The sequence below is a fragment of the Bipolaris sorokiniana genome (assembly GCF_000338995.1).
Source record: "Bipolaris sorokiniana ND90Pr unplaced genomic scaffold COCSAscaffold_1, whole genome shotgun sequence".
NCBI classification, from domain to species: Eukaryota; Fungi; Ascomycota; class Dothideomycetes; order Pleosporales; family Pleosporaceae; genus Bipolaris; species Bipolaris sorokiniana.
The window spans coordinates 3,567,592-3,593,317 of NW_006911895.1; the positions used below are offsets into that span (position 1 = coordinate 3,567,592).

Sequence of the window (25,726 nt, forward strand, 5' to 3'; positions counted from 1 at the left end):
CGCCACCACTCTTTCACCTGGCTTGACAGCTATGCAGTACCGTGCACACTGCAACACCAAGGCACCATCAAACCAGAACTGAACGAGGAGCTAGCCGAGGTGTCATCATGGCAAGCGGAAGTGACCACGAAACTTCAGGTTTTTGGCAACCGCTGGTGCCATTGACTAGCTTGCATCCGATAGTTGCAGGTGTATTGCTTATCACCGTGGTAAGAACGTTTCCATCAATACCCTGCCGAAGCTCATGTTTCAATCAAGCCTATATTCGCATACGCCTTCTATAACGCGTTCCTGCATCCCCTCCGAGGTTACCCCGGTCCACTGCTTTGGCGCTGTTTCCGCTTCCCGTATGTTGTCTCCACTCAACGCGGGCAAATCCACAGACGTTACAATGAGTTTCATGCCAAGTATGGGCCCATCGTACGTATAGCACCAAACGAGCTGTCTTACGCCGATGGTCGGGCCTTCAGAGACATTTATGTCAACCGGGCCGGACATCAGCCTTTTGAAAAGACGCGAAAGTTCTTCAAGAAGATGTCGCCCGAGGACGCAACTACAATCATGGATTGGCATGAAGATAATCACGCAAGGTATCGACGTGCTTTCGCCAACGCTTTCTCAGAAAAGAGTCTCAAGAGCCAGGCTCCAGTTATAGAGCAGCACGTTGATGGCTTCATGGCACAACTAAAGAAACGTAACACTGTAAACCTCACGGACTGGTTCAATTTTCTCACTTTTGATCTGGCTGGCGATCTTTCTTATGGCGAATCTTTTGGATGTGTTGACAACGGGAAAGCCCATCCATGGGTTGAAATCGCACAGGATTTTGGCAAGGGACTTTCCATGATAGCAGCAGTCAACCTTTACCCCCCTGTTGACAAGATCTTGCGATACATCATCCCAAAGCGGATTCTGCAGCGTAGTATAGACCATCGCCTGATGAGTTATGCCCAGGCCAAAAAGCGGATAGCACGAGATGTAGAACGACCAGATTGGGTGACACCAACCAAAAAGTACACTGACCAAAAAGACCAGTTTACCGACCGGGAATGGGGCATGAACCTATTGGTGATAGCTTTTGCTGGAAGCGAAACCACGGCCAGTGCACTGACCGCAATTACGAGGATGCTGGTTCAACACCGAGGTGTTCTCCATCGTTTGACACGTGAGATTCGAGAAAAGTTTCAAAACGAAAGCGACATTACTGTTGCAACAACAAGCGACCTGCCGTTCCTCAACGCGGTAATAAACGAAGGCATGCGTCTTGGCCCGCCTGTTGTCATCGGATTACCCCGAGTCGTGCCAGAAGGTGGGGACTTAGTGTGTGATCGCTGGGTTCCTGGCGGAGTGAGCTACATTTTGGTCATGTCCGATGTTTCACAGCTAACACAGCATGTTCTAGACCTATGTCGTTTTCAACCAATTCTCCGCATTTCGCCAATCGTACAATTTTTCCAACCCCAACTCATTCATCCCGGAGCGCTTTCTCACTCCCAATAAAAATGACGATATGACAGTATTCCAGCCCTTCCAGATGGGTAGACACATGTGCATAGGCATGAAAGTTGCCTATCAGGAGTTGCGGCTGACACTGTCAAGGCTGTTGTGGAGTTTTGACTTGGTGTTGAAGGATCCGAAAGATGTATGGGACTGGGGCCAGCAGAGTACCTATATTCTTTGGGTAAGTGTGCCATTTTGATGTCTTGAGGAAATGATTGCTGAAGATTGAGTAGGAGAAGAAACCTTTAGAAGTCGTACTGAGCCATGTGAACAAGTGAAAGATGGAGTTATGTTACTTCGCTCAGTGTTCAATTCAAGCGCGCGGGTATGTAGGTGAGACCGGGTAAGAGTATAGTGATTAGATATTGCAAACTCAATGTGTCGTGAAATGGCAATTATGGCGTTATTTCCATGACCGCAATTTTGTTTTTCTATAACTTATTCTTCCTAAGTATTTGTTCAAAAGAAAAGTAAGAATCATATTACAAAGCGCGCAGAATCAGAGTGCAGTCTCAACCACATGGTTCTCTACTGCTAGCACATGATGATTGGGACAGTCATGGTCGAGATGATCATGTTTGGCTTGAGGGTAGCACGCATGGATCCATCATCCAAACCGATGCTGATTTTGGACTTGCCTCAGCTGCGCACACCAGGTCTAGGCGTGCGCCTACAATACGAAATCAAATGAATATGCCGTGCTTGCTTTTGGCGGACTTGATGGTCGGCATCCCAAGTTAACGTCCACACCGACGTTGGTGCAGCGCCACTGCAGGAGAGCAGTTATGGTCATAGCGAATCTCACGAAGCAGCCTTGCGTGCCTGGATAGCGCTTTGGTAGGCTTCCAGGTCAACATTGCCAGCATCCCAGATAAGGACGGCTTGAACCGAAACTGCCTTATGCTTTGTCTGCTGCACATAGCCGATGACGTTGAGCCAGGTACCAACGTCCACGTCGGAATTTTTGGCGCGTTCCAGCACATGTTCAATATCTAGGTAGGCAATGACAGGGTCTGCAAGGACGGGATAGTTGTGTTTGAGGCGCAAGGTTGCCGTCTTCACAGTGTACTCGTCGATACTGCGTCGGTGTCAGCCGCTGCGTGTTAGTCCTACGGGCGCAATGTACCAGCCCAAGAAGCGGACTTTTGTGCCCGGGGCGCATTTTGGGAGGTCGCTGAGCAGCACAAGGCTCGAGGCAGGCGGAGCAGAAGACATGGTGATTGAAGGCACAGAAGGCGGTGGAAACCAAGGCCGGGGTCTGTTGTGCACGTGCCAAGGTTAGTGCGAGCGACATCATACCCTCGTGCATCCAGGCCCGATTCATGACCAGCCAGGCAGCCCTCAAACACTTCAGCACCGCACCACCGACACTACAAACACGCACGAATATCCTTTCCTCCGCGACTCCTCCAATACTTTCTTCATCTTCCACATAGTACGTCCAAGCCGCGCCTCGCCCCGCAGCCCCGCCATCCCACTCTTCGATAGGCACCAGAAGCGCCTATCTGAGCCCACGAGAGCAGGGTGCGATAAATCCAGAGCTGATCGATACATCTAGAGCTACGCCAACATGAGCGGCTGGGGTCTGGGCTGGTTCGGCGGCGGCGGCCAGACGAAGAAGGATGGCCCCAAGAAGGCCATCCTTCAGCTTCGCGGCCAGCTCGAGATGCTGAACAAGAGAGAGAAACATCTGCAAAACCAAATGGACGAGCAGGATGCCTTGGCGCGAAAATACGTCTCTACCAACAAGCAAGGTACGTGCATTCCGTTCCCATTGCTCTCTCGGACAACGTCGCTGACAGTCATTACAGCTGCCAAATCCGCATTACGGCGAAAGAAGCAGTTTGAGCATTCGCTCGAGCAGACAAGCTCCCAGATCATGACTCTCGAGCAGCAAATCTACTCCATCGAGTCGGCGAATATCAACAAGGAGACGCTAGATGCCATGAAGAATGCCGGTGCCGCCATGAAGCAGATACATGCTGGCCTAACTATTGACAAGGTCGACGACGTCATGTACGTCATACTCGAGATCGCTTATTTTCAGAACCAACCACTAACCGCATGTTTAGGGAGGGCCTGCGCGAGCAACATGCTATTGGCGAAGAAATCAGCGAAGCAATTACCTCGAGCATCGCCAACAATGGTATCGACGAGGACGAGCTGGACGAGGAACTGGCCGAACTACAACAAGAGAAGCTGGACGAGCAAATGCTCAATACTGGCAGCGTACCCATTCACGACGCGCCCTCGAGCCAAAAGCTGCCACAGGCGCCCAACACGAATCCCAAGGCGCCGCAGCGAGTCGAGGAAGACGACGAGGAAGAGGAGCTGCGGAAACTGCAGGCGGAGATGGCCATGTAAGCTGACATGGTCCACCAGACATGGACATCGCCAGTGGGCGGTGATGGTCCTTTAGGAGTATGGCGATATGGTCAGAAGCTCAGGTTATAGGCTTCAACTTCTTTTTTTTCACCACCTTTGATTCCTCACTATTTTCCTTTTATGTCACTTGCGGCATCTAGTTGTTTCTTTGGATCTTCGTATCGAATGCACCCAGGCTTTGTGTTTGGAGGCTGCACGTAGCGAAGAATGACAGGGAATGGAGAATGGGAAGGGAGAATATTAATACCTTGCAATTTCATGCACAATTCAGCGTTCGTGTTATTCTTTGGTGATTTGTCCCTTGGCCCATTTGACCTTTTGGGTAGCCAATGACCACTTCACTCGTCTTTTGCCGTAAATAAGCGGCGCAGGACCTACTGATTCGACAATTCCCAGAGAAAAAAAGATGGTCTACAAGCAGGTAATAATCGATTGCACATGTACACAAGGCAGTTGTGAAGGGAGCAAGTATGAAAGACAAGCTTTTTTGATCATTCATACATGCAATAATAGCCATAATAGTGCATGGTCCCATTTTTTTTCTCCATTCCAAATTTCACTTTTGAAGGCTTACCACGGGGGGGCAAGCCAAAAAACCCTATCTACGCCCATCACCAAAGAGAAACTCCTGCTTAAACCATTCTCCAACCAAGCTACTTTGTTGGTGGGTATTGAGTACAGTAGTTTCGCTCCATCACATGCTAAACGCCGATAGTAGTAGTCCGATAAGTTTCAAAAAAACGCATATTGGCCTCTTTTTTCGAACTTTTCAAAGGAACAACCAAACACGACGCCGTTGCGCAAAAGAGTAGAGTCCTGAAAGGGGGAAAAGAATATACATGCCATCGCTCAATAGCTAAAACATTACAAGAAACAAAACTCCTACTCCGTTTTTTCAGGTTCCTCGCTCGGCTCGGCCTTGGTACTCTCTTCTGCTCGGGCTAGGCTATCTGCAGTCGACTCAGCCAATGGACGCCGCAACGGGGTGCCATTCGGAACTGCTGGTGAACCGGGAACAGGGGTGATGGGCTCGACACTTGGGCGATGTGAAGGAGCTGCGGGAGGTGCCGGGGTTGAAGTCGAGGGTGGCACCGTGGCGGGCGGTGCTGGCGATGCGCCGGTCATATTGGGCGTAAACTTTTGAGGTTCGCTATTCTCGTGCGGAAGTGCTGGCGACGCTGACTTAGTTTCCGACGGAGGCTGTTCAGCTAACTTTTGTTGCTGCTGCTGGTGTTGAGCCAACGTATTGGCTGCGGCATCTGCGGCGATTGCGGCTGCGGTGCCAGCGGCAGTAGCTGGTACAGTGACGGGTGTGTCCTCCGGTTTGACAGCAACGTTTCTCTTGACATGCTTGTTGATACTCTCCACACCGCAAATGGATTCGAGCAACTTTCTCTCAGGTTCTGTCAACGATGCTTCGGGCACGGTCCTGTCTACGCATGCCCGAATAGCATTGTCAACCTTCTTTTGCTCATCAGGCCCTGGTCTCTTCTCCAAGTACACGAGACGATACGCTTCGAGCTGGCGAATGAGGTCTGGATGTACGCCAATGGGGTACCGACCGGAAGGATGTGGAGCTGAGCCCTCGTTTGATGAACTCTGATGCGCGGGAGCTTGGGTCAGCGGTGGACCGTAAGGTGAGGCATTACGTTGAGCGGATGATGCAGTAGGCGCATTGGCTTGCTGTCCGGCTGCGGGGTATGGTGGATACGGACGAGGCGGCGCTGGACCATATGGACTGGCGCCAGCGGTAGCGTATGGCCCACCATAAGGGCTTGGTGCCGAGGGCCCACTGTATGGTGATTGCTGTGGTGCGGCCGTGGGAAACAGGACTCCATACTGCCCACTTGACCCAGCTGCTGAATTGGCGGTTGACGTCTGTGTATGGGGTGACGGGTAGGGCCGTGGAGGGTTTGCAGCTGGTGGGCTGGCGCCTGTGTTGCCACCAGCCCAAGGGGATGCATAGGGTGAAGGGTGGGGCGCATTTTGTGGTCCATTGGAAGCAGCGGCATTGCCTTCGCCACGAGCCATACTAGGAGGAAGACGAGGCTGCGCAAGGCTCGGGGGTAGTCTTGGTGGGGCTTGCGGCATGGCATGGGGCATGCCGGGATGATATGGATATCCGGGCTGGGGATAGGGCTGATACCCGTTGGGAGGTGGCTGATAGTATTGTGGTCGAGGCGCGTGATTGAGCGGAGGACTAGCCTGTCTCTTCCTGCGCTCCTTCTCGATCGAGACCTCGGGATTGATTCGCCAGAGGTATCCTTTGCCCTCTTTGTCGCCCTTCATGAAGGCATCGTGCTGGCCTAGGTTGTGGCGCACGCTAGATTGCCAGCCGCTTGTAGTCGTCTTGAACTTGTACCAAGGATACTTGCGCTCAATGTAGGTGTAGATGGACTGCAGATTCATCTGACCGGTAGGGGACGATGAGATGGCTTCGTGAATAAGAACCACGTAGTTTGCAGTGGGACGTTGTAGCTGCTCCTCTGTGTAATCTTCGATACGCATCTCAGGTGAAGGGGTCCGTGGTGGTCTCATCGGCTTGACTTGTTTCTGGAGACCAGACAAAGTACCATCACCGTGCTCGGTAGACTCCACAACACCATCGTCGTCTCCGTCACCAGCATTTGACTCTTTGCGCTTGGGTGCCTTTGGCTTAATTGTCGGTATGGGAATATCGGCGGGATCAATTCCAGCTGCCCTCGCTCTCTCAATATCCTTGGCTTGCTTGATGAGCTGAGATCGCTGACGCTTCGACATGATGCCGTCTTTGGGTGGCCTGCCAGGACCCTTGCGCTTTTCAACCACGTGACCAATAAGGTTTCGGGGCAAGTTGTGCTGTATGGCCATTTCTTCTGTGATGAGACCATCTATGTCACCAGCTTCGAGTTCGCCTTCGTGCGGTTTGCGCAACAGAGGTGGGCTGTCGTTTGGTGGAGGCTTGCTTGGCTGCTCACTCTTGGTGGCCACGGGAATGTCCTTGACAGGCTCTTCGGCGGGTGCCTCGTCCTTGACAGTTGTCTTTGCAGGGGTCTTGGCCGGCGCTTTGCCCTTCTCCTTTGGTTCCTTGGGTTCCTTCGGCTCTTTAGTCTCCTTGGACGGAATCGACTCTTTGTCCTTTGTATCCTTTTGCTCTCTTGATTCCTTGCGCTCTTTATGCGCTTTGGGTTCCTTGGCAGACTCACGAGCAGATTCTTTAGTCTTGCCCGAATCCTTGACTTTGATCTTGACCTTCTTTGCTGGAGGCTCTTCGGGAGTGAGCTCACGGTGCTGGGGTTTCCTCTTGTGTGCCTTTTTGCTGTCTTTTGAAGTGGATGCTGGCGGTAGGTTCTTAATCTTGAGTTTGAGATTAGTCTTCTGGCGAGGCTTTGGAAGTGGCTCTTCGTAATCGTCCATTTCCTCATCGGCCAATCCATCGTCATCGTCGCTGTCGCTCACAGGGTGGTGGTAATAGACGTGGCGCGGGTTGACGCTCTGTTGGTCTTCGCTCTCAGAACTGATGTGTTCGTCGCTTTCCAGCTGGCCATTGCCGTTCTCGAAGGAAAAGCTCATAGGACGCGAGCCGGATTCTTGGCGATGTCGCTGCTGCTCAGTAAGTGCGACGTCAGGTAGATAGAAGTGGATGTTAACAGCGCCTATGAGCAGGTGATCGCCGTGATCCAGGGGAACAGTTTCGCCCTTTGGATAGAAGTCGCCCTCATGGTGCAGGCCGTTGTTGCCCAAGACATGTATGCAGAAGTGGCCGGCATCAAAGTCGAAGAAGATCTTGGCGTGCTCGCGCGATATGCCCTTGGGCCCCAGAGAGCCGGTCTTGGCCATGATTTGCTGGGGGTGTATGGGCACGAAGGGACAGTCGTTGGGATCTTCAGGCACATGGCCATCGAACTGGGCAGGCACCTCGGGAAAAGTCTGCATGAGCATGTTCTGGGGCGCGCGCTCGGCAGGGTTCTCTTCAGCAGCTTCGCCAGCCGGATGGGAGTTTGAGCTGAGAGAGTGGGAGGCATTGCTCTGGCGGCGCTGTTGGAACTCCATGGGCATAGATTCGATGGGTACGTTGACGATTCCACCTTTTTCGGAGATGACGCTGCGAGCGCCGCGACGTTCGCGCTTCTTCTTCTTGCGGTCCTTTTTCCCGTTGAGGTACTCCTCTGCGGCTTTGGTGTGGCCTTTGGCATGCAGCGCCTCGGCCTTGATGAGGCGCTTCATGTCGCGGTGGGCGAGGTGGATATTGCGCCCGAGCGTGATCTGATAGGTGTGCATGTAGTAGGAGCCGTCGTCAAAGCGCAGGCGCGCAAAAGCCGTGAGGCGCTCATTTGTGGTTGGGGGCATGAAGGGGTCCATAGCAGGGAAGGCAGAGGCGGCGGTGGCGACGTCCATGGGCAGCGGGGCAGCGACGGCAGTCGTTGCGGCCATGTCGCCGTTCATGTCGCCATTCATGTCGGCAGACTGGGCGAGGTTGATGGGGTCGGCGAGAGGGGAGATTTGGGGATGGCTGAGGGTGTTGGCCGTGTTCATGTTGTCGATGGTGTCCATGGGGCCGGGGTGGGCAGGCGCGTCCTCTGCGCTGACGGCAGGCAGGGCTGGCGGCGCATCGGCGGTGGTGGTAGTGGTGGTGGAAGCCATCTCGGGAGCGCGCTGGTGGTGGATGGATGGGTGGCCGGGGGCGGGGGAGTCATCTTGGGCGACGACATGGTGGAGCTGCTCGCTAGACGGGGCTACGGCCATGCTGCTGCCGCCATGTTCGGAGGGAGCTGGGCGAGGGTTGGGTGTCGTGGCTATCGTCGTGGCTATCGGGTGGTGGTGCTGGGCGAGGGCGAAGGCGAGAGCGAGGTGAGGTTTTGGGCCGGGGGTCGTGGATGGCGCCCTCTGCACACGGACACGGTTTAGCGGCGCGCTTGTTTTTTCTCGTGATCCAGCAGGCCGTGGGCGGATATCGCGCAACACGTATACAAGAGAGACAGCAGGCAAAAGGCCGGAGTCGAGCTGTCGCAAACAAGCTGGTGTTGTCGGAGAGAGAGGCTTGCGCCGGGCCTAATCTTGCTGCACGTGCCATGGTCGCAGAACCATCGTACTTTCTTTCTTAGTATAGCAAGGCTACTGCTCCTTCCATACTAGTCGGTCCCCGCCCCGGCCAGCCGGCCACCCACAATCATCATCATCATCGTCAATCGCATCAAAGTACTGCACTGCACTACACTACACTACACTACACTACACTACACTACTTATTACCACACCACACGGCAAAGCGCTTCATGGCTCCCAAAAAGAAAGCCCTGCCCGCTGCATCCACCAAGTCTGCCCCATCACTCCAGCCCGCCCACACACTGCCCAATTGGCCTGCCTTCACCCCTCTTGTCCCAGAAGCAGACCTAGCGCTGCAACAAGTCCTACCCAATCAGATCATCACCATTCCCAACTTCTGGCCAGCGGCGCTATGCAAGACCTATGTATCCTTTTTATCTTCACTGCCGCTTACTACCACTCCTGGGAAGCCCAAAAAAGGCGATGCAGTGCGAGTCAATGATCGCTTCCAAATTGACGACCCCGCCTTTGCTGAGAAGTTGTGGAGCCAGACGGCACTGAAGAATCTTGTTACGGGCGCAGCTGCACACGAAGGTGCGTTGGGCTTGGATGAGAAGCAGCAGCACAGTCTGTGGGGCGGCGATGTCGTTGGTCTCAATCCCAACATCCGCATCTACCGCTATACCAAAGGCCAGTTCTTTGACCAGCATTGTACGTCGTTGCTACTTCCTCGCTCATCAACCAGCCCTACCTAGTCAACGCCAGCTGCTGCATGCCACTAACTCGCCCAGATGATGATTCAAACAATGTCACTATTCCTGGCTCACCACCAGTCCAAGCACGAACCACTTGGACCTTGCTGCTTTATCTCACCTCTCCTGCAACCGGATGCATCGGTGGAGAAACTGTCTTTTACCCAGACCCACCCAAGACCAAGACCAAGACCAGAGCCCCTCCACCCGAGCCGCTGCAAGTGGACCTTCAAGTCGGTCTTGCCCTTTTGCACCGCCATGGCCCAGATTGTATGCTGCACGAGGGGCGCCAAGTCGTAGACGGCGAAAAATGGGTAATCAGAAGCGACCTATGCGTTAAACGCTGATGACTCTGGTTCCTTCAACCAAATTTCGGTTCAGAACCTCGACTGCCTCATTCAACAAGCCCCTTCCCCTGCAACCTGGTCCCTGTTGCAAAATCGAAACACCATCCCCGAACGCCTAGGTGCAAGTCACATTGCGCTTATTGTCGAGATGCATCACCATATTGCAGACTCATCATGTACTTGCCAGACACGAATGGCACTTCACAACCACCTCGCCGTTTTGTAAGTTGGTTGATACGTTGAACTCGTCAAATCACCCAAGTATGACAGGTCCCCAATAATATCCTCCGACGGTGGCTTTGGCATTCATCAAACATCACACAATCTGAGGCTTGAACAGGGAACAAGAGCAACTGAACCATGTCTCTTTCGAAGGAGTAATTTATACACAACAGTGTATTCTCTTTTCTATGGACCTCAACCTGCCAGGCCTATCTTAGTTCACGCGCGATGCCTACCTCCGTCCGTTCTATGCCATCACTTCCAGAATGTGTACCGCACTTCCTCTATGTTCATGGGACATTGAGCGGAGCAAGTTTGATTTTCCGCCTCTTGCTCTTCATCCGTTAATTCGTAGTGCATGCCACAAACCGAATGATACCAGCCGCGATGAGAAGAAATTTGCGCTGACTTGACCGTAGTTGCCTGTTCTTTATTGTCCAATACCTTGACATCCCAACTAGATTCAACGGCCACCTGACAGCGAGAGCAATTCCTGCTGTTGGAACGCTCACCATCGTTGTAATGGTGACATGGAATACATACCCACCCTGCCGGTGCATCTTCCCGGTATTTTCGTGCCAGTGCCTTTTGGGACCGTTCGTTGCCGCTTGCTTCGAGCGGTGTGGATTCTGCACGTTCCGAGTGAGGCTCTCGTGATCCTTCTTTGGGAGAAGACATGCAGCATCCCATTTGAAAGATCTTGCGTTGGAGCAGAACAACTTGCCAACGGAAAAGTTCATGGACGGACTAAATATCTACTTCTTGTGTGTGCTTGCTTCATTCAGGTTGATTGCTTCATTCATCACTCATGACTGCGCTGGAAAACCCTGGGGCCAACTTGCATCCTTCTTGTCGACTGACTTCTTCATCATATGAGCAAAGTTTGCAGTACCAATCATGTTGATTACTTACGACACCAGTACGTGGCTAACAGGGTGGACTTGTAAGCCATCGCTGTGCCAGGAATGCTTCTCACACTGGTATGAACATCTTGCTGTAAGTTAGGCTAGATCTGTGTTCCCTGTGTATCGTAAAAGAAGTGCTTCCAAAATTCGTCGAATTTACTACCACAATGGCAAAACTGACGCTATTTTCTATCACAAGATAGAATTGAAGATGTACCTTGCATTCACTCTATCCATAAAGTTCGACCAGCTACATTATTCGTAGAATTCGTGAGTAGTGTCTTAGCCCTTCTTTCTTTCTGCGCCATCGGAGTCTTTTTAGAATTCGATTGGACTCGTATGAGAGCGAGAATGATATGCAAATAGTAACAAGAATGCATGTACCCGCGCCAAAGCGTAACGCCTGCTTCAACGGACCCTATCAAGATGTGCCACCATGTTGCACGACTTCTGCAAGACACGCACAGCCTTGCGCTCGTGCGCGCTGAAGAATTCCGTTCAAGTACCAAGATGTGCCGCCCTTGTGGACCATTCCCTATCACTTCTTCTTTTTTTCTTTATGACGAAGCCCACCATGTTGGAAGCAGGACTCGCACGCACTCCGGAGCATGAGAAAACAACAGACACCACAGGTCAGACACAGGAGGAGGATTCCGCGTTTGGACGTTCGTGGAAAGGGTACCCCGGAGGCTATCCCATGCTGGCCGAACGCATCGCTTTGAAGCCACAGACAGCTATCTATCGCAGATTCGACGCTCTGAATTCCCGACGTATACTGTACCTTCAAGCGGAGCTCTGTATCCTGGAGAACCGTCTGCGGAGCATGGAGGAAACAGAGGACGAGGAAAATAAGAGAGACGAAAGAAGGTTTCACGGCTTTGCAATCGACTACGAGCGCATGCTCGAAGAGGAGAATGGCGAGGGGAAACCGCATTTAGAACTTCTCGGAAGAATTGGTGAGAAATTAAGCCAGTACAGTGAGTTATAATGTCAGCAGCAATGCAAATCAAGGGTAATATGACTAAAACGCTACAATCGTAGATGAAGCGCTTCTACAAATTTCAAACTTATCCCAGATCCCCGCACCGCAGAAATTCGACCTCACCGACATCCACCACTTCCTGCACAGCAAGGCCATGCAGTCAAACTTGCTCGATGGCATCGACTCAGTTACCTGGGGCTCTTGGGACAAACCTGAAGACCATGCACCGGACCTGGTTGGAGTACACCCTCGCCCAAAGGCTGATAACTTTTCTCGCTGGATTACAGAGAAGTCGGTGAATCTGTTTGCATGTGGACTCGACCGTCTCACCAAAGGCACTCCCAGCCTGGGACGCAAAGTGTATTATGATTCAGAAGTCCTGAAAATCACATCTTGGATCATGTGTATCCTGGCATCGCTACTGCCCATTGCTTCCATCTTGGTTCTGTTGAATGTGCCATCACTCAAGGGCAGGCTTTGGGTCATTGCTGCCTTCAATATCTTGATGAGCGTGTGTTTGAGGACGTTTACAGAGGCGAAGAAGTCAGAAGCATTTGCCATTACTGCTGCGTAAGTTTATCCTTTACAAACATGCTTTCCGGCTTGTGCTGACGCTTGTAGCTTTGCTGCTGTTCAGGTGGTGTTTGTAGGAACGGACCGTGACCCGGGTGCCCGATGACCGCTCGTCGTTTGGTGGTGGCGCTCAGGTGTTGACTTTCGGTATAGTGCCAACCGTCCCTCGTGACTTATATATATGTGTTTGTATTTGGACCATGTTGGGCGTGTCCCCGGATGGAAAGCGTCGTGTTCTCAGAAATCAACATAGCCAGAGGAATATCACTGTTCAATCCAATTCTAACATCTGAAATTGCACTTGCGATGTGTTACTGCGAATGCAGGGTACGCCATTCAATAGGCCCGAGAGTTTCACATCCGATGCTTCCATGCCGAGACGCTAGTTATGCTCCGCCTCCACGATTTCACCCATTCCCATTACGCGAACATTTCGCATACACCCCGTGTCAGCATCGCGATGGAATCGCACAGCAGCCACGTCGCATACCCTGCTGGTGCGATAGTTCAAAATGTCCAGTTCGTTATAATCAAACATATCAACACTTTTGATCAATGGATCTAGTAAGTACGCATGGCTGCATTTCTACTACCGCACTAGCCTCGAGCAATTCCATGTAAGACCATAGCTACACCAACCGTATCTCTATATTACTTACCCCGATCTGGCGGTTGGAAATCTGACGCATTACTTTCACCCCAGGATATCCCAAGAACAACCCCGCAATCTGGCCAGCCAGCCGTGGCATGCCCAGCAGGCTGGGCACATCAGGCTTAGTTGCTGTGATTGGATTGGTCCACCCTTTGTCCATCTCATGTCCTCCTGAGAGTTTCTTCGTCTCGGCGGACCATGCTTGCTCGGCATGACTGGCATCTCAGCACCAGACTGGCAGTATTGAGCACGGTGGCGGTTAGTGACTCTAGGACTAACTACCATTCTTGGGCAAATGTCCTTCACCCAGGCTTTCCCCGCAGTTTTCCATGTCTTTGCTCGTCTTGGTATTGGCCTACAGGACCGAATTGGCAATTCCAATCCATGTGTCTATCGTACATGATGATAACCCGGGAGCTAGCGACTGTTTTCATTGGATCAAGAAAGGTTCGCGGAGTAATGCTCTAGCCAAGAGCTGAAAATCACCTCGGTTGGAACCAGCTTGATGGTAGTATAAGTGTAGGGGAGCGCATGCCCCAAAATTTCCCCCTTGCAGATCTTTCGTGGTTGATCTCACCCTCTGGTCATCGATTCAGTCTGACGACCCACTCTACACACCATGAGTAACGAGACAGAAGAAAAGGTCGATGCAGTCCTCAAGGAGAGCTTGACTCCTCCTGCAGCCGGCAGCAACAGCGGCGACTACATCTTTGACGAGATTGAGGAGAAGAAGCTGGTCCGCAAGGTGGACTGGAGGCTCCTACCCATATTAGGGGCTCTATATTCCATCGCGCTAATCGATCGTACAAATGCAAGTCAAGGAATTCGTCAGGCACTAATTGCTGTTGTGGAATATTCCTAACAGAAGTTCTAGATTTCCAATGCCCGAGTCGCAGGCATGGGACAGGACCTTCGTCTCGATATCGGGGACCGATACACAATTGTACTAGTAATGTTCTTCCCCACGTACTTCCTCCTCGAACTACCTTCGAACATCGTGCTGCGCAAAGTGGGAAGTGCGAACTGGCTGTCTTTTATCGCAGTGTCTTGGGGCGCTGTGATGATTGGCCAAGCCTTCGTGAAGAGCTGGATCTCACTTACTATATGCCGTGTGCTGCTGGGAGCTTTCGAGGCTGGGTAGGTAGCCTAGTCTTCAAACTCTTAGCCTTGAACCCTCTAGCTAATGACAAAATATTCTAGCTTCTTCCCCGGTTGCGTTTATCTCATTACCTGTTGGTACCGCCGCTATGAAACACAGAAAAGGTAAAGCGAGCGCTTCGACAACGACAAGATTGGATATAGAGCTTACTGTTCTCACAGGTTGGGCTTGTTCTACCTCTTCTCAGTTGGTATCGGTGGTCTGGCCAGTATTCTGGCCTATGGCTTGATGCAGATGGAAGGCCTTTCCGGAGTTCGTGGGTAAGCAGATCGCAACCGCAACCCCCAACCGCTACTTGAGAATCAGTGTACTGACACGTGGCACAGTTGGCAATGGATCTTCATAATTGAAGGAATCATTACAGTCATCGTCGCCGTCGCAGCCTGGTTCATCATCCTGGATTTCCCCGACAAGGCTGAGAAGAAGGGTTTCCTTACTTCTGCCGAAGCAGCCGTGATCATGCAACGCATTGAAGACGACCGCGGCGACTCTGTCGATGATCCACTGACCTTGGCAAAATTCTGGCTGCATGTCAAAGATATCAAGTTGTGGGGATACGCGACGCTCTTCATGAGCACTACGATGCCTGCATACGCTTTCAGCTATTTCCTCCCTGTTATCCTGCTCGGCATGGGTTACAGTGCGGGACAAGCCAACGCCCTCGCTGCCCCACCCAGTCTCGTTGCCATGATCGGAGCCTTTGCCTTTGCATGGCTGGGTGATAAGTACCGGGTTCGGGCTCCGGTCATCGCAGCGCAATCTATCATTACTATCGTCGGACTCATGATTGTTGCTTACGCTGAAAACAACGGGGCCAGATATTTTGGCATATTCCTTGGCGTTTGCGGATGCCAGGGTAACGTCCCTGCTATCCTTGCCTACCAAAGCAACAACATTCGCGGCCAGAGTAAGAGATCGGTTGGTAGCGCGCTGCAGATTGGATTTGGAGCCATTGGTGGCATCATTGCGTCGACAGTCTTCACACAAAAGGAAGCGCCCAGGTATCTTACGGGACTTTGGGTTACTGCTGCTCTGCAATTTTACATTCTGGGTGTCCTAATATGCTTTACAGTGTATTTCCGGAAGCAGAATGCGGTGGTTGAGAAGCAGATGGCGAACGGGGAGCCCCTAGCTGAGAGGGAAGGACAGGCGGGGTTCAAGTACACCCTCTAAGGCGTAGAGGAGTCTTGTTGCGTATGATAACGTCTCTTTTGCGATACCGCCCGCGAGTAGTAGTACAGAGTAATAATAGTATGTATACTGTGTAATGTCTGCTGCACCCCGCATGGATTTTGCGCCTTTCTCTTCATGGTTAAGCGTGACACGATGACGTTTTCTGCCCAACCACTACGTGTCGCAGGTTGGACCCATGTCCCCTTGTCTCAGCCTCACTCGTAACTAATGGCAGCTCCTCAGTCAGCAACGCCATGTGCCTCAGCCTGCCTCCCTAGCCCTGCCCAAGGCATAATTACTTCTTTTTTTTTCCACCTGCACACTCTTGCAAACCTATCTTCCTTCGTAACCCATCTACTCGCAAACATACGCACATACAGTAGTTAATCGTAGTCGCTAATCGTCAACACCCTAACCCCAAGTCCGGCTCAGCACTTTTATACGCATATACGCACATACGGCCACGCGCGCAGGCGCGACACAGCCCCCAAAACCACAAACATTCTACCCCCCATTTGTACTCCATCTCGACGCCTCCCACTCTGCACCGCGACCATGGGCTCAAAACACCACTTACACGTTGCCCACCAAATTCCTCCTCACATGCACCCAACCGAAGTCATCGCCACCCTCCACAACCACGAGACAGCCCTCACACTGCAAGCACTCACCTGCGGCCACACAAAAGCACCCTCGACCTCGCCTTCAACCCTCAAAGACACTTACTGGTACCCGCCAGACCAGTACCCCGTCTCCACCTACAACGTCACAGAATGCGTAACATGGTTCCCCGGCATCGGCGAGCTAGGCAAAAAATACATTACCTTCCCAACCTGTTTTCAGGACACGCGGCAGGGACTCAAGACAAGGGCCGATGCCGCTGCCGGTGTAACTGTGCGTGCTGAGTTCCGGGTGGTGGAGAATGGCGAGGCGGGGAGCGAGGTTGAGGGCGAAGGTATGGGTGTCGGCGACGCCAAGTGGGTCCTTGTTGAAGACGTAGAGGTTACATGTGCGTGGTATCTCATGCCATTTGTCAGGGGCAAAATGGAGCTCGCGCACCGCGATGTGTGCCGCAAGATCATCGACAGGGTCGAACATAAGAAGCGAAGTTCAATGACAGCGGCCCAAAGACAGGACAGTGGAGCCGACGGAGCAGAAAATCTGAATACTGGCTTTGCTCAGGAGACTAGAGAGCATTACAAGAAGCCACAGCCCATGCAGTTTGGGCAGATACATCAGGCCGTCGAGGCAGATGCAGTGGATACACAGAGGACGGCGATACCTACTGCGGATCTGCCGGACAAGATTACGTATAGGTGAATCAATCACAGACTTTCTGTGCATTCGACGATACCTTTTTGGTGCCATGGACCGTACAAAACTTTACAACTAGCAAGTAACGCGTTGAATTAAGTCATATGTTGCTTATAGTAGGACACTTTTATATACTTTCGCTGACGATCGTGTACATTAGCCTACATGCTCACGAGTCATGATAGTGTATCACTCTTAGGGAGGAGCCATGCATTACGTTATGCAGCTAAAGAATGCACAAGGAAAGACTGCCCGTTGTCTAAATCAAGTATAGAGCACGGCTAGAACTTTGGGAATAAAGCATCGTAATGAGCGACAATCATAGCACGGGCCTTGGCAACGGCTCATGGTACCAGAGTCTTCAATTGTCCTACTGTATATGGTCACTTGGCGGTAGATCTCTGCTAGCTCATTGAGAATAGCACATTTACATATATCGCGCGTTTACTGTGCGTTGCTGCACCTAGGTAAATAAGAAATATGTCAATACTCTGACGTACCATGGACCGAGTCTCGACTCTGCCCATTGAAGAGACACGTGCGGGCTAAGAGAGTATTATAAAGTTGTGCTTTTGGAAGCCTTTTCTGTTATTCTTCTTCATACAATCATCCATTCACCACAATCATCTTGTATCATCTTCCACCATATACTACCGATCCAAAATGAGAGCTTCGTGGATTCTATTCGCCTCTACGCTGTGCACCAGCACCTACTCCTAAGGCTTCCAACCATCAGGCTCTGCTCAGCAAGCACTTGGCTTGCTCGATGTATCCGGCAACTCGTACAAATGCGAGAATGGTAAATAGCCTCACGACCTCTTTTGAAAACATGTCGATATTAACATATCCAATTAGGTGCTAAACCTACTCCCACCTGTGTTGACCCGTCGGAGAGACCTACTTGCGCCTGTACTTGTAGTAATGGCGTTACTTTCAACCAGCCGCTCTCGCTCAACTCCTCGATCTGCCCATCCGACGAAGTCTGCCAAAAAGCCAACGCCGATTGCCTTTTGCGTGAACAGCAATTGAGCGCCCAACTCACCGAAGCCCAGCAACAAGCAGCGGCTGAACTCAACAAGATCAAACAAGAGCACTTGCTCCGCGAGCAGGAGCTTCTCAAGAAAGAGCAGCAGCTAACCGATGAGCTCAAGACACTACGAAACCCACCCTGGAAATACATCGGTTGCTACACCGACACCGACCTCAGAGTGCTACGAGACGACTACAAAAAGGACAACAATATGACGCGCGACATGTGCGCGGCATTCTGCAAGGGCCGCAAGTACTACGGTGTCCAGTTCTATATCGAATGCTTCTGTGGCGACGCGTTCAGGATCGCGACCGAAAACGTGCCTGAGAATCATTGCAGCATGAAGTGTGCGGGAGGTAGCTTGAATTGTGGGGGTTCGCATAAAATGAATATTTTTGAGAAGGTGTATTAGAACTTGCTTAGGGTGGTAAGCGGGATTGGGACTTTAGTGTCTGCAATGTGAGGGGTAGAGTTATTGATGGCTAGCTGAGGAAAGTTTTCAGCTTGACTTGGTAGGTAGTGATTGGGTAGTGAGATGCGGTGGTTAGTAGTAATGGTACTTTTTGAGTGAAATTTGCACTATCTGTCGTTACTATGCGCGGGCTATTCGCAGGATGCCTGTACTCTACGCACCACAAACGTCATAAAATAAGCCTCTGGCCCACATAACCAGAGTAGGTTCGGGTCTGTAGGCTGTCGTTTTGTCTCCACCTCCCACGAGGTCTTTGTTTCTCTTCCAACCTGATCCCACAGTCGCTTCCAGCTTCCATCACTATGCATGAAAAATTTCCCAATGTCGGGATGGCACCCTTCAGCCTCCTGATTCGTTCCCATATGTCCCCCAAATATCAGAAACTCGCAGCCTGGTCTAGATAACCTGACTAGCCGGTTGGCAAGGCGTAACTGGTCGTCCCATGTAAAGAGATGGAAGAAGTATTGAGCATGGACTATACTGATTTGTCCATCCAGCTGATCCAACTTGGATGGGATTTCGAAGATGTTTGCAACGACGAACTTTGATGATAGATATTCTTTGTCACGAAACATTTCGTATCCAAGATTTACAAGCTCCATTTTCAACTCGCATCCATACAAGTTCTCCGCAGGCATACCATCAACGACCTATATTCATATTAGTAAGCCTATTTCATAGATGTAGCTATAGCACATGGAAGTATCACATGCCATTCTGCGAATTTCCTGCCCCAAGCAACAACCGATATCGAGAAGTTTCTCTCCATTCAGAACACGTTTCTTGACTTCGGGGTAGCATGGTGCCTCTCGTGCTTTCAAGTCTAGGAAGTAATATCCTCCAACGCATGGATAGCGGGTCTGAGCGTTGCGTAAGAGTTAATGCTTCTCTGTGTGATTTTTGTACTATTTACAATTTGGTACGCTTTATCTCGCTGCACTATCATCAGTCTCGGACATAGCTTGAATTCATGATCCACATACCACTTGCTTAATGTGCTCTGCGACGAGCTCGGGTTGGATGTTGCTGTGTTTCTCGAAGACCTCTCTTATGGCGGGTTTGATCGTTTCCGGCTCCTCCCTGTACCATGATGCGTGTGAAGATTCAGGACACATAGTACCCGTCAATGCAAATATTGCGAAAAAAAATGTACAAATAGCACAAGCCTACATGTGGTAATCGTAGAACAAGTGAGCTTCTTGGATTTGATTCATATACCTCATTATTCAAGGCTATCCCCAAAGAAGAATAGTGACCATAGCTCAGCTCGCGAAGAGTTTAAACATTTTTTGTCATTCGCACTGGAGCAGATGACTATTGCACCTCAGTAATCTACCCCCTGCAGAGATATTAGTGTAGATCAGGTTACCATCTGGTGACAAACTCTAACCTAATTTCATAGGCTCGGAGTTCTGCATAGGAGCAACGCTTATGTAAAGCGATTCTGTATGATCTATGGCGCACCGGGAATACGTCATGCATTGGCCATGTGATAGTGAGAGTGTCGATCTGATAGATCAACTTTTCCTTCATGTGTCACACGCAACAGATACAATCTTCGATTGCGGAATTAATTATCAATCTTGATTTCAAGGTATTAACGGGTTTCTTAGATGAAGCAGAATCTCAGAAAGGGAAGCGTTATCTGATGCTTAGCCGTTTTGTTGCTGAGTTACTGCGACTCAAATAGCTGAAACGAACTGGGTCATATCATACTTCTCGTGTGATAAATTCAGCACGACCTTGATCCTCACATCAATCACTTTGGCTGACACTCAGTCTGTGAACATAAATTATTATACTGAGATCAGTAGTTTATCTAAAATATGTTTGTGACCCTCCTGAGCAGGGTTTTGTGTAACACAGGATGGAGGGCATCTTATCTTCATCTTGCTTTACACCCTTCGTTGGAATTGATCGGCAAACTGGATGCAAGAGTGATTCAAATGTGCATATGCGAAAGTTTATCTCTTATAACCACGTAATGATATCCCGTTCGCGTTTAGCTTGTTCGGTTATCTGCGGCGAGAACTGAAAATCGTCATCATTTTTTGCAGAGGCGGGCAGAATCTCATCGTCATTCTGACATGGGCACCGGCAACGCACAGCAGAAGTATATCGATTTTACTAGTCAATTGGATATTTCTAGAATAATCTTTTATTCTGCTTTCCTCATGCCGCATACCTGAGTACAGTGTTGCATGGTGCCGCTACGGTGACGTACTGTCCACAGTGACTTACTGTTGGCCTTGAGCCAGGGCTTCGTTCGAACATCGTCAATGTTCGCGATGCCACAATGCGGAGATAAGCACAATGTCTCTCTCTGATAGCACAGCATATTTTCTGGGCATATTGGGAGGGAGTGGTTGTGTCAGCGCCTGACTGGCTCCATCATGTCTAAATTACTGCGTGTTATGGTATTGAGTATTGCAAGAAGGGCTCCTGGTACAATAGCTAGTCAAAAAGGCGCCAAAGACAGTACCCTTGTGATCTATTACAGAAACTTCAAGAAGTGTCAGCATATTTGAAAGCCAAGCGTAAGATATAAATACATAATATCGCGAGAAATTATAAGAAAGAACCGAACATGTATCGGAAAAGATTTTACAAGGGTGCTAAACACCCATTCACGCCGAAAGAGTGAGGGCCGGATTCATACTATTCTGAACGTTGCTTCACTGCTGATTAACTGATATAGAACGTTCTCAATATAACTAATTTCTATAGTCAACGGCTAATTAAAGATAAATGTGAAACATGCTATTATGTCCTATTTGGCTAACCTGTGGCCCTTTCCAACAAGCACCTGCTTAAAGGCTTCTTCCAACAATCCCAAACCTTCTTCAATTTCCGCCTCCGTCACGGTAACAGGGGGAGCGAGCCGGAAAACACCTCCCATACCCGGCAAGTTTACCACGTTACACGAAAGACCGAGCTCCAGAGCGCGATCTGAGACCGCTTGGCCAAGTTCAGGCCCAGGTGCTTTGGTTTCCAGATTAGATATGATCTCGATTGCCTGGAAGAGGCCGCGTCCACGAACATCGCCGATACACCAAAACTTCTTTTGCAGCCTAAGAAGTCCTTGTCGAAGTTGTTCTCCACGTTCAGCAGCTCTCTGAGGGATGTTATCCCGTTCCACGATCTCGAGAACCTTGCAGCCAACTGCAGCGGTAAGGGGGTCATTCAAGTGGGTAGTCAGCCACAGAAAACCTGAGTTGCGGCACTTCTCTTCGATCTCAGCGGTAGTAGTGACAGAAGCAAGGGGCAAACCACAACCGAGAGTCTTGGAAAGACACAAAATATCAGGGACGATGTTTTCCTCTTCGTAGGCAAACATTTTACCGGTACGGCCAACGCCGGTTTGTGCTTCATCCATAATGATGAGCATACCACGCTTCCTGCACTCTTCTTCCATGCGTTTAAGATATCCCTTGGGAGGTACCAGAATCCCTCCAGTAGAGAGGATGGGTTCCATAATAAAAGCAGCAAGGGAGCCCACGCTTTGTCGGTCAATCATGGACCATCCATATTCAAGCTCCGTTTCCCAGTCATAAGACCCGTCGGCCTTGCGAAACACAGAGCGGTACGGATAAGGAGCAGGGAAGGCGAGCTGGCCAGGCATTGTAGGTCCACCATTTTTACGCCCAGCAGAATAAGTAGCTGATCTAGAGCCTTGAGTCAGACCGTGATAGCTGGCTGAGAAAGCGACGACCTCAAACTTTCCCGTGGCGCACTTCGCTATTTTGAGAGCAGCTTCAGTGGTTTCAGAACCTGTGTTGAGAAGGAATGTCTTGCAAAGCTGGGATGGCAAGAAGGTGGACAGCCGGCGCGCCAGCTCAACAACAGGTGGGGTAACCATGTTGCTCAGTAAGTGATCTAGATCGCCAACATATTTCCGCACCACCTCTACAACCTCTGGGTGAGAGTGTCCCAGGAGAGAGCTCATTTGACCAGACGTGAAATCAAGAATGGATCGGCCGTTGGAATCGTACAGCCGTACCCCCTGGGCCTTGGTGATGATGGCTGGGGAGAACGGAACCCCAGTGTACATCAAGTACTTGTTGACATCGTCCCAGAACTTTGCTTGTTCGCCATTGACTAATTGGCAATCCATCTCAACAATGTGATTGAATGGTTTAGAGAATTACCGTGGCAGGCGAATGGAGAGGGACTCTGTAAGTGACGGACCTGGTGTGTACCGCGTATGATACAAGAAGAGAACGTGTGCAGGAGCTTTTATGAATGAGTAAACAAAATTCCTCTATCTTTATTTTGGACTATTCATTTCGTATACAACAACTGTATATATGTATCACCATATACGGATGACTCCATACTAACATGTAGGTGTCGATGGAAAGTATCACATGATTGGCTTGCGGTGGGTGTCTATCCCGCGGCCCCACTCGCGCGGGAGGGACGCCGCGGAAATGCACAACTAGAAATCAATGCCAGTAAAGCAATTCCTTCCACTTTTTATTCTGAAAATCCGGCGCAAACAAGGGCAACCTAAACCTCGGTTGCCAACGTTGATAGTCTCAAGTTGTCTCCAAGCACCCTGACCGAAGCACTGACAGCTCGCAGAATGGCAAGGTTCCGTGCAGGGAAACACTCACAATATTGATTAATGAATTTCATGTTGCTTCTCTTCCCACGTCCCCATTTTTACATTGATAGCTACTTGAGTGGCCGCCAGTGCCGAACCGCATCTCACCTTTTGGGCAGGTGAGTCTTTGCTTCTCGACGGAAGTCTTTTCGATTCAAGCCCGATTACTTAGTGCTCGAATTTCGGGTCACCTTGTCTTCGATAAGCTCTAGAACTCGCGTTTGTGCTGAAACTCGTTGGAGTGATATTACTAGAACAATACACGTGCAAAATATCAGCGGCGTGCTTGTTTTCTTAGACTATAGACTGAAGCTATCAGCGTAGGCAGGACAGCTTGCTTTGGTTTTGTTCAGCAGATCATGTTACTGTGTATTCATCTCCATTTGTTCTCCACGAAACATCTCATTCCAAACTAAAGAACCCCACTGATCAGGAGCGATAGAATGGAAGAAAACTGGGTCAGAGATGAACGGTGCGGAATCAAGCCAAGTCACATCCAGCTCCGTAGGAACATGCTGGTCCCACAATCTATCAACAACGTCCGCATACTGAGTCAGACAAATATCGCCGAGTTCCCATCCGTGTAGTTCTTTATGCGAGCGTAAAGAGTTTATTAGCTCGCGTGCGAGAGAGAGCGAAAGACTCTGTGTAGGTGACTCGAAAACAGGAAAGTCCACCTGTACAGCTAGGCGCAGAAAGAACGTGGTTGTAGATGACAATACAAATGCAGCTGTAGGTAGCCAAAAGTCCCCTAGCTGTTTCATGGACAGTTCCTGCACAAACAACACAATATCTTCTGCTGATCGACGTGCTTCTACCATTCGCTCGCCAGACGCCTGACCCAGTGGAATATCTGCTTCCTCGACGCTCAGATCAAGACGAAGATTGAAGAACTTTAGCGCCAGGTAACACAGTCTGAGATTGGCCGTACCAGGTGTATTCAAGTCGGAGCCTCTAACAAGGATTCGCCTGATGTCCCCGGGCAACATATCAGTCCACGTGTTTAGATCAAACAAGAGGTTACGCGCCAAGGCAGCGATATTTGCCCCTTCGCTAATAGCATACAGTCCTTCTAAATAAGTACCAAGGACGGTGCTGAGGCTAGCCAATACCTCAAAGATTCTGCCCGGCTCGTCGGGAGACGTCCTCTTGGGAAGGGGGACGTCATGATGGGTTTGGCGAATGTGTGGTGGCGTCCCATGCGTAAGACTTGTCCATCGATCATGAATGACAAGGCAGTACCATACATTGATACGGAAAGTCTTTTCCTGTTCTGTGATATTCCAGGGTACAGGATTTCTATGCAAGCCGAGGCTTTTGGCCAGGGAGATGGCAGAACCCAAGAGCATTCCGTTGCCTACCATAGTGGTGGTTGGACGACCTCCAATATTTACAGTGGGGTGACAAAAAAAAGTCTAAATCCAAAAAGTTATTATTTTCAAACGTTTATAACTTAATAACTAAAAAACCTATCCTAAAACGGGTTAATGCATTTTAAAGCCAAGATGTCCTAGTTTAGTATAGAGTAGTCACGTGACTGTAAGTCAGCCTTTTTGTTAGCTAAAATGAACTAAAAACCTCGTGCTTTAGAAATCTATAGATATTTGTATTTTTTCGCGCTTAAATTTTTAAGGTTTTTAAGATTTTATTATATATATATATCACTGTGAGTACGATCTATATTATATAGAGATATAATATATCTATATATAGTATAATAAGAGATATTAATAAAAGTAATTTATAAGTAATAAAAGAAGATAAAAGATAATATATTAAAGCTAGTACTTAGTATACCACCTCTTAGCTTCTTCTACAGCTCTATAACGTCTTAGCATAGATAAAATATAGTTATCTATATTCTTTTGCGGAATAGCCTACTACTCTTCTTTTATTACAGTAATAAAAGTATTAATACTTTTACTATTAATCCCAGCGCCTAAAGAGGTAGTAGGCCTTTTATTTAGCCTATTTTTAAGTAAACTCCATACGTTTTCGATAGAATTTAAATCCGGACTATAGGCTGGATGGGCTGCAACTTTAATATAGTTTCGTTTAAACTAGCTTTCAACGTTTTTAGTAGTATGGATAGTAGCGTTATCTTGTTAAAAAATCCAGTCTATATAATAATTAGTTAGGTAAATATATATATATATATAAAGCTAGTTATTATATTTGTAACGGCGCAGGCAAGACTACTCGGATCAGTATCGGCGGTAGTGTCACTCAGAGGCATATGGGAGTGCGTGGGACATCAAACGAGCCTTAATTCGAATAGACACCTATAGGCCTTGTACGAAAGGATATCAAAAGTCTACAGAGCTAGCTACAGGGAGTGTCTCCTTATATACTTATCTTAGTCGGATCCGAATCGGATCCGACCTCACAACGAGTGGTTGATGAAGAGGGCGGCGAGTACTACCTCCGATCCGGCTCTGGGATTGGTCCGATACATGGCGAAGTTGTAACATCGTTACAATATTAAAGTAGAAAATACTTATAAGAAAAAGTTGTTAAAAAAGTAAAACTACTTTACCTTTTTTAATCACTGGTTTAATGTGAGGTATTAGGCATTTCCGGATATAGTAATAACTAGAGTGAGGAGTATTAGATATAGGCGTTTTATAAC

General features: G+C 49.6%; 11 protein-coding genes across 11 annotated transcripts; 6 read left to right on the top strand and 5 right to left on the bottom strand.

The window, feature by feature from the left end:
* Position 1: 1 nt before the first annotated feature.
* COCSADRAFT_107690 (uncharacterized protein) lies at positions 2–1,997 on the top strand. Its single transcript, XM_007697144.1, has 4 exons — positions 2–209; positions 259–1,347; positions 1,403–1,681; positions 1,734–1,997. Exons 1-4 carry the CDS (start codon positions 108–110, stop codon positions 1,776–1,778), a joined length of 1,515 nt encoding a protein of 504 aa, XP_007695334.1. The 5' UTR covers positions 2–107; the 3' UTR covers positions 1,779–1,997.
* A 304-nt stretch (positions 1,998–2,301) lies between these two features.
* Positions 2,302–2,715, bottom strand: COCSADRAFT_156354 (uncharacterized protein; the record flags this gene model as incomplete). Its single annotated transcript, XM_007697145.1, has 2 exons — positions 2,302–2,578; positions 2,627–2,715. The coding sequence occupies 2 exons, from the start codon at positions 2,713–2,715 to the stop codon at positions 2,302–2,304; spliced, it is 366 nt and encodes a 121-aa protein (XP_007695335.1).
* Positions 2,716–2,851: 136 nt separating this feature from the next.
* COCSADRAFT_107692 (uncharacterized protein) lies at positions 2,852–4,191 on the top strand. Its single transcript, XM_007697146.1, has 3 exons — positions 2,852–3,254; positions 3,312–3,516; positions 3,573–4,191. Exons 1-3 carry the CDS (start codon positions 3,071–3,073, stop codon positions 3,862–3,864), a joined length of 681 nt encoding a protein of 226 aa, XP_007695336.1. The 5' UTR covers positions 2,852–3,070; the 3' UTR covers positions 3,865–4,191.
* Positions 4,192–4,683: 492 nt separating this feature from the next.
* COCSADRAFT_218547 (uncharacterized protein) lies at positions 4,684–8,871 on the bottom strand. The gene is made up of 2 exons (XM_007697147.1): positions 7,229–8,871; positions 4,684–7,093 (listed from the first exon to the last, which is right to left on the bottom strand). The coding sequence occupies exons 1-2, from the start codon at positions 8,608–8,610 to the stop codon at positions 4,768–4,770; spliced, it is 3,708 nt and encodes a 1,235-aa protein (XP_007695337.1). The 5' UTR covers positions 8,611–8,871; the 3' UTR covers positions 4,684–4,767.
* A 269-nt stretch (positions 8,872–9,140) lies between these two features.
* COCSADRAFT_78177 (uncharacterized protein) lies at positions 9,141–10,009 on the top strand (the record flags this gene model as incomplete). Its single annotated transcript, XM_007697148.1, has 2 exons — positions 9,141–9,621; positions 9,702–10,009. The coding sequence occupies 2 exons, from the start codon at positions 9,141–9,143 to the stop codon at positions 10,007–10,009; spliced, it is 789 nt and encodes a 262-aa protein (XP_007695338.1).
* Positions 10,010–11,710: 1,701 nt separating this feature from the next.
* COCSADRAFT_78798 (uncharacterized protein) lies at positions 11,711–12,692 on the top strand (the record flags this gene model as incomplete). The annotated part of the gene is made up of 2 exons (XM_007697149.1): positions 11,711–12,113; positions 12,178–12,692. The coding sequence occupies 2 exons, from the start codon at positions 11,711–11,713 to the stop codon at positions 12,690–12,692; spliced, it is 918 nt and encodes a 305-aa protein (XP_007695339.1).
* Positions 12,693–13,962: 1,270 nt separating this feature from the next.
* COCSADRAFT_167157 (uncharacterized protein) lies at positions 13,963–15,675 on the top strand (the record flags this gene model as incomplete). The annotated part of the gene is made up of 5 exons (XM_007697150.1): positions 13,963–14,154; positions 14,218–14,480; positions 14,544–14,606; positions 14,664–14,762; positions 14,829–15,675. The coding sequence occupies 5 exons, from the start codon at positions 13,963–13,965 to the stop codon at positions 15,673–15,675; spliced, it is 1,464 nt and encodes a 487-aa protein (XP_007695340.1).
* A 603-nt stretch (positions 15,676–16,278) lies between these two features.
* Positions 16,279–16,995, top strand: COCSADRAFT_78652 (uncharacterized protein; the record flags this gene model as incomplete). Its single annotated transcript, XM_007697151.1, has 1 exon — positions 16,279–16,995. One exon carries the CDS (start codon positions 16,279–16,281, stop codon positions 16,993–16,995), a length of 717 nt encoding a protein of 238 aa, XP_007695341.1.
* Positions 16,996–18,230: 1,235 nt separating this feature from the next.
* On the bottom strand, positions 18,231–19,798 carry COCSADRAFT_342415 (uncharacterized protein). Its single transcript, XM_007697152.1, has 5 exons — positions 19,475–19,798; positions 19,405–19,425; positions 19,205–19,351; positions 18,653–19,141; positions 18,231–18,598 (listed from the first exon to the last, which is right to left on the bottom strand). The coding sequence occupies exons 1-5, from the start codon at positions 19,604–19,606 to the stop codon at positions 18,428–18,430; spliced, it is 960 nt and encodes a 319-aa protein (XP_007695342.1). The 5' UTR covers positions 19,607–19,798; the 3' UTR covers positions 18,231–18,427.
* Positions 19,799–21,192: 1,394 nt separating this feature from the next.
* COCSADRAFT_32860 (uncharacterized protein) lies at positions 21,193–22,752 on the bottom strand. Its single transcript, XM_007696203.1, has one exon. The coding sequence runs from the start codon at positions 22,603–22,605 to the stop codon at positions 21,262–21,264; it is 1,344 nt and encodes a 447-aa protein (XP_007694393.1). The 5' UTR covers positions 22,606–22,752; the 3' UTR covers positions 21,193–21,261.
* A 707-nt stretch (positions 22,753–23,459) lies between these two features.
* Positions 23,460–24,461, bottom strand: COCSADRAFT_156362 (uncharacterized protein; the record flags this gene model as incomplete). The annotated part of the gene is made up of 1 exon (XM_007697153.1): positions 23,460–24,461. The coding sequence occupies one exon, from the start codon at positions 24,459–24,461 to the stop codon at positions 23,460–23,462; it is 1,002 nt and encodes a 333-aa protein (XP_007695343.1).
* Positions 24,462–25,726: the final 1,265 nt, after the last annotated feature.

What these genes read in the sequence shown, in the direction of transcription:
- COCSADRAFT_107690 (XM_007697144.1), top strand. Translation starts at nt 108, where the DNA reads ATGGCAAGCGGAAGTGACCACGAAACTTCAGGTTTTTGGCAACCGCTG. An exon ending in GTGTATTGCTTATCACCGTG is followed by an intron (nt 210 to 258) that starts GTAAGAACGTTT and finishes GTTTCAATCAAG; the next exon opens with CCTATATTCGCATACGCCTT. An exon ending in ATCGCTGGGTTCCTGGCGGA is followed by an intron (nt 1,348 to 1,402) that starts GTGAGCTACATT and finishes AGCATGTTCTAG; the next exon opens with ACCTATGTCGTTTTCAACCA.
- COCSADRAFT_107692 (XM_007697146.1), top strand. Translation starts at nt 3,071, where the DNA reads ATGAGCGGCTGGGGTCTGGGCTGGTTCGGCGGCGGCGGCCAGACGAAG. An exon ending in CGTCTCTACCAACAAGCAAG is followed by an intron (nt 3,255 to 3,311) that starts GTACGTGCATTC and finishes CAGTCATTACAG; the next exon opens with CTGCCAAATCCGCATTACGG. An exon ending in GACAAGGTCGACGACGTCAT is followed by an intron (nt 3,517 to 3,572) that starts GTACGTCATACT and finishes CCGCATGTTTAG; the next exon opens with GGAGGGCCTGCGCGAGCAAC.
- COCSADRAFT_218547 (XM_007697147.1), bottom strand. Translation starts at nt 8,610, where the DNA reads ATGGCCGTAGCCCCGTCTAGCGAGCAGCTCCACCATGTCGTCGCCCAA. An exon ending in CGCCAGAAGACTAATCTCAA is followed by an intron (nt 7,094 to 7,228) that starts ACTCAAGATTAA and finishes AGTCAAGGATTC; the next exon opens with GGGCAAGACTAAAGAATCTG.
- COCSADRAFT_342415 (XM_007697152.1), bottom strand. Translation starts at nt 19,606, where the DNA reads ATGTGTCCTGAATCTTCACACGCATCATGGTACAGGGAGGAGCCGGAA. An exon ending in CAGAGCACATTAAGCAAGTG is followed by an intron (nt 19,426 to 19,474) that starts GTATGTGGATCA and finishes ATGATAGTGCAG; the next exon opens with CGAGATAAAGCGTACCAAAT. An exon ending in CTTATTTTATGACGTTTGTG is followed by an intron (nt 18,599 to 18,652) that starts GTGCGTAGAGTA and finishes AACGACAGATAG; the next exon opens with TGCAAATTTCACTCAAAAAG.
- COCSADRAFT_32860 (XM_007696203.1), bottom strand. Translation starts at nt 22,605, where the DNA reads ATGGATTGCCAATTAGTCAATGGCGAACAAGCAAAGTTCTGGGACGAT.